Source organism: Helianthus annuus, chromosome 3, assembly GCF_002127325.2.
Source record: "Helianthus annuus cultivar XRQ/B chromosome 3, HanXRQr2.0-SUNRISE, whole genome shotgun sequence".
Lineage (NCBI taxonomy): Eukaryota > Viridiplantae > Streptophyta > Magnoliopsida > Asterales > Asteraceae > Helianthus > Helianthus annuus.
Genome location: NC_035435.2, coordinates 64961829 through 64971899, shown reverse-complemented (window position 1 = coordinate 64971899; position 10071 = coordinate 64961829). Strand labels below are relative to the sequence as shown.

General features: G+C 41.2%; 1 protein-coding gene across 1 annotated transcript; it reads left to right on the top strand.

Annotated features, from left to right (window-relative positions):
• Nucleotides 1-2113: 2113 nt before the first annotated feature.
• On the top strand, nt 2114-2506 carry LOC118490414. The gene has a single exon (XM_035988043.1). The coding sequence runs from the start codon at nt 2114-2116 to the stop codon at nt 2504-2506; it is 393 nt and encodes a 130-aa protein (XP_035843936.1).
• Nucleotides 2507-10071: the final 7565 nt, after the last annotated feature.

The following is a 10071-nucleotide window of genomic DNA, read 5'->3' as shown; positions in this document are numbered from 1 at the left end:
TACCGGGTAGCGGTACCAAATTTCCTGAACTAAAAGATTTTCAAAATCAATTCGATACCGACTTTTGGTGTTTTCTGTACTAGGCTGATGTCGGTTTTTACATTCATGTACCGATAACCGTACTGGTATTTTCGATACCAATACCGGTTGACACAAGCTTATCTAACTTAAAAAGTAAAGAAGATAATAAAAATTATTAAAAAAACTATATATATTATTATAACTTTTTCTGCTGTTCAAAACATTGGTTTTTTAATATATAAGAGAATAAGTGTACCCATGGCATTATAGCCTAGTGGTATCTTGGAGGTGGGATAACGCTTATGACCATTAGGTCATGGGTTCGATTCTCACAAAGGGGGTTTTTCCCAGATTTATTGGGTTTCCTCCTGAATTGGTGTATAGGCATTATTGCCTAGTGGAGATGGATATGATCGGGTGGTTCTGCTGGTGGCACGATGATACTCCAGTGGTCCGTCAGTGATCCAAATTTGCCGTTCAAAAAAAAAAAAAAAAAAAGAAAAAAGGAGAATAAGTGTATTAAGCTTGAGATCATACTCATTTATTAAATGCGCTCGATCATAGACTCGAGCTCGAGTTCATTTCAAGCTTTTAACAAGTGAATTTGGAGTTAATTTCGAGTTTCTAACAAGTTGATTTGGAGTATTCAACGGCAACTTTTCTTGTTTGTTCCCCTGTTCTTGTAGAGTTTTATACAGGGAAATATGCTTTAAAGATTGTAACAGAATCAGCATGTCTTGATTTTTTTATAAAAGATGAAAATAATTGCCCTTCAAACAATTTTCTAAACCGGGCCCAAGGTGGAAAATCACTTTTAAGATTATTTTGTCTTTGTGTTGTATATTAATTTAATTAATTTAATGTGAAGTTGCTTTCTAAACCCATTACACATTGCCTTTTTCTTGAGGAGTTGGTGTGGCATCACTAATGCTTTGTGTCGGCGACCTCCAAAAAGAGTACCGCCAAAGCATACGAAAAAACCAGTAAAATGTTACATCTACATCCTCCTACTTCCAACCTACCTTCAAATATTGTTTTCCTTCATTTAATAACCTTTGTTTATTAAATAAAGGGTAATACTATGAGTATTATTATATTTTTTGAAACATTTTATAATATATCTTTTCCTCAATGCATGTGTTGATGACATGATGTAGTTTTCGTAATTTAAACAAGTGTATTTTAGATTTTATTTCCGTTACTTATACTTCATTAATGGAATATAACATCAATTAAAAACAAACCATAAATGAATGTATTTGGCAAAAGTAGCTACACGTACGAGGTAGCTAGGTTTGCAAGCTCAAATTTATAGTCGTCAAAGCTTCGGCATTGTTAGCCGGTGTTCGAGACGTTCCGAAACCATTTACGAAGTGGAAGTCTCATCTTTTGTCGATTGGGGGTAGAGTCGTTATTATTAAATCTGTGTTGGAAAGCTTGCCGACTTATTATTTCTCGCTCTACAAAGCTTCTAAGAAGGTTATTTCGGATTTGTAAGCGATGATCAAAAAATTCCTATGGGAAAGGTATAGTGAGGAAAGAAAAATACATTCGGTGGCTTAGAATCGGGTTTCTTGCCATAAAAAAGATGGTGACTTGGGTTTAAATAAATTAAAGGTGGTTAATATTTCGCTCTTGACCAAATGGGTTTGCTGTTACAAAACCGGAAAAAGTAATCTATGGAAGAGAGTTATTGATGCTCTTCATTTTAGTAGGGCGGGGTGGGAGTGTATCTCCTATAAGAAAACTTTGAGCGGAACATGGAGCACTAAGGTTTTTACTAATACTAAGGCGGGTGGTCTTCCTCTTTGGAATTATCTCAAAGGCGTGGTCGGAAATGGCAAGGATATTTCTTTTTGGATAGACTCGTGGATCAGTAATGAACCTTTAAAGCTGAGATTCCCTGACTTATTTAGCTTGGAGGCTGAAAAAATTTGTAAGTTTGCTGGTCGTATCTTGAGACACGGTAACGGTTTAGAGCTACACTGGGAGTGGAGAACATCGCTGGTATCTGCGGAGTTAAACATCAGTCTTCAGCAGCTGTCTTCGAAGCTGAACAATGTCCAGATTTCTGATAGGCAGGACAGGGGGAATGGCAATCAGGTTCGACAGGAGAATTTTCCGTGAAAGCGGTCAAGCATCTTGGAGAATGGAGATGGATAAGTTTCCTACCGGTGAAGCTTTGAGAAAAAGGAATATCATGATCGAGGACTCCACGTGCCCGTTATGCGGTTCGGATGAAGAAACTTCGGAACACTTGTTTATATCCTGCAGCATCGCTTTTATCGTCTGGAATGGTGTGTCATCATGGTGCAAAATTCCTAACATTTTTGTTTTTTCGATCACGGATCTTCTCGGAATTCTTGCGGGTCTAAGGGTTTCGGAGAAAAAGAAGGAAGCGGTTCAAGGTATCATTATGCTCGTTGTTGGAGTTTATGGCGTGCTAGAAACAACCTTAAATTTTCTAACACTCCGGTTAAGATAGATAGCATAATGAGCGAAGTCAAGGCTTTAGGTTTTTTATAGTTCTCGAATAGATCTAAAAGCAAAGGGATTGATTGGGGGGAGTGGTGCTCTTTTGTAAATATGTAAGTTTCTTTTGTTGTCTGTTTTGTCGGCCCGGTTGGGGTCGACGGTTTCGTTAATGAAGTATACGTTTAAAAAAAAGTTGTATGGTTTCGAAACATGCACAGTTTTATAACAAATGGCAACATTCACAAAACTTTCTACAAACTTTTTGGGAACAATTAATTCATCCGACAGTCGTTGCAATTTTTATACCATCAACTTTTTATATTATCAATAACCAAAAACCAAAACCCATATATCCAACTACCTACCTACACCCAATTTCAAAACCCTACCCTTCTCTCTTGTGCCGCCGGAAGTTGCCTGGCTGCTCGACGGTGCCGTCTTCTACAGATTAGCGGGAGAGGTATAGTCGATTGACACTTAGGTGTTAATCTTGATTGTCCTTCCTCTCTAATAGGTAGTTCGATACACCCATTCGCTGCCGGGAATTCTCTGGTGTGCCAGTCAACACCCTCTTTCAGATTTCCTCCTTTTTTTTTCTGCCGCTGGTCCTTGTCAGGCTGCTCGACGGTGCAGGCCGATTCGGTTTAGGTTGTGGGGATAGTTGTTTTGCGTTCCGGCTCTGAAGCTTTCTTTTCCTCGCATTCTAAAAGGTTGACAGTCTCGCCCATTCGCTCCTGGGCTTTCCGGCGGTCCCTGTCTGACCAGTCTGATGGCTGGTCCAGTCACTAAGTTTTATGTAGCTAACATTCCCGAGGGTTTTAGGCCCTGGGACCTTGCATCTATTCTCAAAGGGTTCGGTGATCTTTCTGGCGCCTACATTGCTAGGAAAAGGAGCAAAGATGGGTTGAAGTTCGGCTTCGTCAGCTTCAAAGGAGTTGCGGATTGGAAAGAAATGGAAAACAAGCTTAAGGGGATCAAGTTGGGTAAGAATACTCTCAGGATTAATGTGGCTAAATTCGCAAAAGAAAATGAGCATTTCGAGTTGGGTGAGGAGAAGCATGGAGCTGCTATTCCGAGGAAGGGCGTGGCGGTGCCGGTTCAGTTCAAGGTTAACGGGGGACATACCAGACCTGGCTGTTCTTATAGTATGGCGCTGAACCAGGTACGGCTCGGCTGTCTAAAGATACTGTTGCTGAGGTCAGGATCGACGCTGGTGTAGTGGCTTTGGCGAGCAAGCATAACCGTGCCGTTATTGCTAGGGTTCTTGATTATAAGTCGTTGATTTCGATTAAATATCTCCTTTCAGAAGCTGGTTTTAGTAAGGTGGATGTTCAGTACGTTGGGGGCTTTAACATACTTCTGGTATTTGAAAATGATGAGATGGCCTCTGTCTTCTGCAATCGGGAACCAGAGTGGAAAGTTTGGTTTTCTAATCTTGACGTTTGGATAGGTCAGGCTTTGGTTTTCGAGAAGATAGCCTGGTTGCGTGTTCATGGGATTCCCTTGCATCTTTTCTGTGACGAGGTTGTTTCTTCTTTATGTTGCCGGTTCGGAACAGTGGTCAAACCTCCTCAGATCGGGGAAGGAGACGGTGACCTGTCAATGGCTTATGTTGGTGTTCTTGTTGGTGATGGTAAACGGGTCTTTGAGGAGGTTATGCTATCTTGGCAAGATAAGAGGTATAGGGTGTGGATATCGGAGGATTTGGGCGACTGGATGCCAGACTGTCTAGACCCGGACAGAGCCTCTGTTTTTTCTGATGATGATGATCCGTTTCTGGGGTCGGATATGATCTCATCGGAGCTGAAGGTGGATCAGTCCGTTGGCCGAGAAGTTGGGGGGTTAGAATCGGAAAAGACGGTAAACGAACAATCGGTGCATGGGAAGGATACGTCGGCGCATGGGAATGTTCAAGGAATTAATGCAGACATTTTCTCTAGGCATGAAGGTAATAATTATGGGGACATTGAAAATATCGAGAAAGTGGGGAACGGTTCTCAAGGATTGAAAAAGGTGCATCAGGTTTTTTCTCCTGTTGTGCAGGAAAAAGAAAAGGTGGGGGAGTCTGGGGACCACTTATTGGGCTTCAAGTTGGGTAGTGGACCTAAAGTTAAAAGAAAGGGGACTAGAAAGCCCATCATGGTGGCCCATGCGCGCAATAACAATGGACAACCCACTTCTCCTACTGAAATTAGGCCTCGTAAAAGACATAGGAGCACTGAAGCTGCCCCCTTCGTTTATTCTCTTCCGTCTCAGAATGTTGAACCAGTTATGCCGGTTGAGGATGTTTCGAGTAATAAGGAGGATGAGGCCGTCTTCGTTCCGGTCAACCTTAACCTTAATGTCAGGGCCGATTCGCGTTCGAGTTCGGAAACTCTGGTTGAGGACTCCCTAGCGAGAGATTCTCCGGCAGTCCAATCTGACAAAGAAGGAGGAGGTATGTCGGTTGGAGGTGATCCCGAGGAAGTTGCAGCAACTGTTAACGTCAGAGCTCAATTAGGTGTGGATCTTCGGAATTCGGCTGATCTTGTTAAATCGATCTTTGGGTATACAGGTAACAATGTTGTTTTACAATGAATTTTTTATCCTTCAATGTGCGAGGGTTAGGGGGTGCTGGGAAGTCGGATTGGGTCAAAGGTTTAGTCTCGAGATATGGTGTCAAGTTTTTGGCTTTGCAAGAGTCTAAGAAAGATGTTGTTAGTTCTGGTGTTGTGGCTGGGTATTGGGTTAACAGTGACTTTGAGCTGGACTATGTTGCATCGGTTGGCCAGTCTGGCGGGTTGATTTGTTTATGGGATAAAGCCTTTTTCAAACAGTCTGGAGGAACAAAAGATAGGAATTTTTTGCATATAAAGGGGTCGATCGTTGGTAGTGGAGAGGTTCTGAATTTTGTGAATGTTTACGCTCCGCAGAGCGTTTCAGCAAAAAAAAAATATTATGGGATAATCTTGCTCAGGTGATTGCTAATAATGATGGTCAGTGGGTTGTGTGTGGTGACTTCAATGCGGTCCGCAATCGTGATGAAAAGAAGAACTGTGCATTCAAACAGGTGTGTGCGGACAATTTTAATTCCTTCATTTTTGGAGCTGGTCTAATTGAATATAATATGAGAGGAAGAAAGTTTACCTTCAGTTCTAGCAACGGCAGAAAGCTTAGCAAGCTGGACAGATTTTTGGTCAATCCAGGGTTTTTTAATCGTTGGCCTGAAGCTAGGGTGGAGGCGCTCCATAACCATCACTCGGATCATTGTTCCATTATTCTTTCGGCTGTTAACACTATTTTTGGTGCAAGGTCATTTCGCATTTTTAACTCCTAGTTGGACCAACCTGGATTTGATGAGGTTGTCTCTGAAGTGCTGAAAGAGGATATGGGTCTTGGGGGGGTCCTCCTGATGTTGTGTTATCTAAAAAATTGGCCCGGCTTAGAGTGAAGTTGAAAGATTGGAGGGATGAGATGTTGAAAAGAAGTTCCGAAGAAGCTCGCCAGGCTTTGGCAGATCTAGATCATGTTGAGTCGGTTATGGAGTTGAGGGACTTAAATGAAGAACAGGAGTGGATTTTAATGGAGAGTAAAACGATTTTAAATACTATTGATGAGCAAAAAAAAAAAACAAAGATTTGAAGCAAAGATCCAGAATCAGATGGGCGAAAGAGGGGGGTGAAAATTCTAAGTTTTTCCACTCCATGATAAATTGTAGGAAAGCGCGTAATGTCATTCACGGCTTGTATCTGGACGGGGCTTGGGTTTTGAAACCTTCTCTGGTTAAAAAGGAAATCTTTAGGTTTTTCAGAAGCAAATTTGTTGAGCCGTTTAAGGATCGCCCCCGTTTGATATGTTCCGAGATAAGCAGGATATCGGAGTCTGAAGCCATGACGCTGGATGAGAATTTCACAAGGAAGGAGATTAAAGAAGCAGTTTTAGATTGTGGTGATGACAGGGCCCCGGGTCCTGATGGTTTTAACTTTCGATTTGTCAAACGATTTTGGCACTTGTTAGAGGAAGATTTTTTTAAAATCTTGTCCAACTTTTTTCATTCCGGCGAGATCAGTTTGGGCTGCGGTTCCTCGTTTATTGCTCTTATTCCGAAAGTCAAAGATTCGCTCGGTTTAAAGGACTACCGTCCTATCAGTCTGGTGGGTATCATCAACAAAATTATCTCTAAAGTTCTAGCTAATCGTCTTACAAAGGTGTTGGACTCGGTTATCTCGTCTTCTCAGTCCGCTTTTTTGCATGGTAGGTATATATTGGATGGTCCTCTTATTGTAAATGAAATTCATAATTGGATTGAGAAGAAGAAAAAAAGGGATTTTTCCTAAAGATAGATTTCGATAAAGCCTATGACAACGTCAATTGGAGCTTTGTTATCAAGATTCTTGCCCAAATGGGCTTTCCAAATAGATGGTGCAAATGGATCAGGGGGGTCATTTCGTCGGCCAGGGCGTCGGTCTTGGTAAACGGAGCGACTACGTTTGAATTTAAATGTGAGAAAGGTATGCGCCAAGGTGATCCCATCTCCCCTTTTCTTTTCGTTATCGTTATGGAAGCCCTTTCTTGCATGATCAGGAAGGCTATTGGGGTGGGTTTGGTGAAAGGTATGGAGCTCCCCAAAGATGGTCCTTCGGTTTCCCACCTTTTTTACGCGGACGACGCGATCATTATTGGGGAATGGAGTAAGGAAAATATAATAAATATGGTGAGGATCCTTAAGTGTTTCACGCTTGTTCGGGGCTTTAGATTAGTTTTAGCAAGTCTAGTCTTTTCGGGATAGGGACGAGCTTTAGGGAAGTTGAGGATATGGCGTTGCTCGTGGGGTGTAAAGCGGACTCTTTTCCTTTCAAATATCTGGGCCTTACTGTCGGGGCAAATATGAATCGGATAAATAATTAGAGACCTGTGTACGATATCTTTGAGAATCGTATCTCGTTATGGAAAGCATCTTTCCTCTCTATTGGCGGCAGAGTTACGTTGATTCAGTCTGTCCTTGAATGTCTTCCCTCGTATTTCTTCTCTCTCTATAAGGCTCCCATTAAGGTGATTCAAGACTTGGAAGGTATCATTAGAAGGTTTTTGTGGGCTGGATCTTCTGTAGAGAAGAAAATTCACTGGGTTGCCTGGGATAGGGTTGCTTCTCCGATCGAGATGGGAGGTCTGGGTATTCACAAGTTATGGGATTCAAATATGGCCTTACTAGCGAAATGGGGATGGAGATTCAAGACGGAAAAGGAGAATCTTTGGGTTGGTGTGATAAATGCTCTTCACTCGGGAGGTAACGGCTGGGATTTTCTCCCGTTGAAAAAGACTCTTGGTGGAGTTTGGAAAAACATTGTGTCTAGTATTAACCGCCCTTTCATGGATGACCTTTCGATTTGTAATTTGTTTAGAGGCAAGGTCGGGAGAGGCGATGATATTCTCTTTTGGCTCGATTCTTGGTTATTCGAGGTGCCGCTGAAAGTCAAGTTTCCTTCCTTGTTTCATCTGGAGGTGGTTAAGAATTGTAGCGTTCGTGACAGACTTGATGGAGACGGATACTCTCTTGTCTCAGCTCTTGGTGCTGTCATCTTGTCCGGTGGGCCGGACAAGTGGGTTTGGGCGGGGGTCGGTTCTGATTCTTTTTCTGTTGCGGCGGTTAAAAGAGCTATAGTGGCGAAGAATGATTATAGTAACCGTTTTGTAATGAAGTGGTGTAAGTGGGTCCCTCTCAAGTGCAATATTTGGATGTGGCGGGCGGATTTGGACAGGATTCCGACGGTGGAAGCCTTGGCTAGGAGTGGAGTGATGATCATTGATGATGTGTGCAGCTTCTGTGGCTCTGGCCTTGATTCGGCTTCCCATATTTTTACGGCATGTTCGTTGGCTTTGGGGCTTTGGGAAAAGATCTCGTTTTGGTGTCGGGTTAGGAACTTTTTTGTTTTCTCTGTCCGTGATTTGCTTCATATTCACGAGCTTGATTCTAGGGGGTCTTCGGTGAAAGAGGCGCTGAAAGGTATCGTTATGGTCGCGTGTTGGTTTTTGTGGAAGGCTAGGAACGAGCGAAGATTCAAGGATAAAAGGAGAGGAGTAGAAGAGGTATTTAGTGAAGTTAGGTCGGCTAGTTTTATGTGGTTCAAACATAGGGCGAAGAAGGGTTCTTTTGTTTGGGAAGACTGGTGTAAATTTGTCAATATGTAGTTGTTTGTAGTTTTTTTGCCTGCCCGGTTTTTGGGTTCGATGTGTTTAATGAAGTTCTTGTTTCAAAAAAAAAAAAAAACTTTTTATATTTATTTATCATAACAAACTTTAATTATTTTAATAACCAATGTAGTTTAATACCCCGTAAGTAGATATATATTAAATGTAAAGTTGTTAAATTTAATCACAATTTTTTTAACATAACTTAATTTATGTTGTATAAAAGGAAATAATTATTAATAAATTTTAATACGCTTTTACATTTTTAAATTTTATAAACTTCTTTACATGTCTGTGTATAAGGTCGGTGGGTGTGGCTTAACGCCACCCCGCCACCTCAGCCTCCATAGTGCCTCTGGGGCGCCACCATCCACACCGTCGGAGTTAAAAGGGGGCGCCATCCTCCTCTCGCCAGCACGGTAACGAGCTGATTTTGAGTTGAATGATGATGGAATGGTCAAAATGACCGTTGGCAACGGTAAGATTCAAAAAATATTAATTTTAAACTTTATAATTCACCTATAAATACCTAACTTTTTTCCATAATTTTCATCCATTCTACCTCACTCTTTATAAAAGATCTCTACACTTTTTTTAAATAATAACACAATGTTTCCCAACAACCAAAACGTGTGGGATTCGAGCCATCCGTTTTGCCAAAGTGCGCCAAACAATCCCAACAACGAGCAAGAAGACCGTTATCAAAGAGACCCGCGGATGGGTGAGCTTGGATATTATCCGATGCCACCTAACACCACAACTTCTCCTCATCCGACCACTCCACCAATTCCCGGTTTTTACGAATATTATTCCCAACCTCCATTTTTCCCCAAAACATACCTGAAACCGAATTCGTACCCGAAACCCAAGCCGAACCCACTTCCTCAAAAGGTGAACTATCGAGAAGGCATTGTAAGAAGGGTGAGACCGAAACACGTGCTCCTAAGAAGGTCGAATTGTGGACGCCTAAGGAAGAATTTGCGTTGGCACAAGCATGGCTCGACGTATCGGAAGATGAGACTGTTGGTAAATTTTATCTCCATAAACTTTTTTTACATACTTTTATAAATATACTTTTGTAAATATATTTTTATAATTAAACATTTTTATAGGAAACGACCAAAATGTAAAAATATTTTGAAGACGTATACGTGAGAAGTTTTCGCCGCAATGGGTCGTGATGAATATCGTACTTCCTTTAAAAAATAAGTTTCTATTGATAGAAGAAAGAAAAAATGTAAAAAATAAAGAAATATATTGATAGAAGTTATATTGAAAGAAAAAAATGTAAAAAATAAATAAATATATTGATAAAAAATAAGTTTCGCCGCAATGGGTCCTTTAAGAGCATGTTTGGCTAAGCTTATTTAAGTTAAAAATGACTTTTGGGAAAATGACTTATTCACT

Bases quoted from the DNA above. Each gene is read 5' to 3' on its own strand.
- LOC118490414 (XM_035988043.1), top strand. From the start codon at position 2,114: ATGGCAATCAGGTTCGACAGGAGAATTTTCCGTGAAAGCGGTCAAGCA.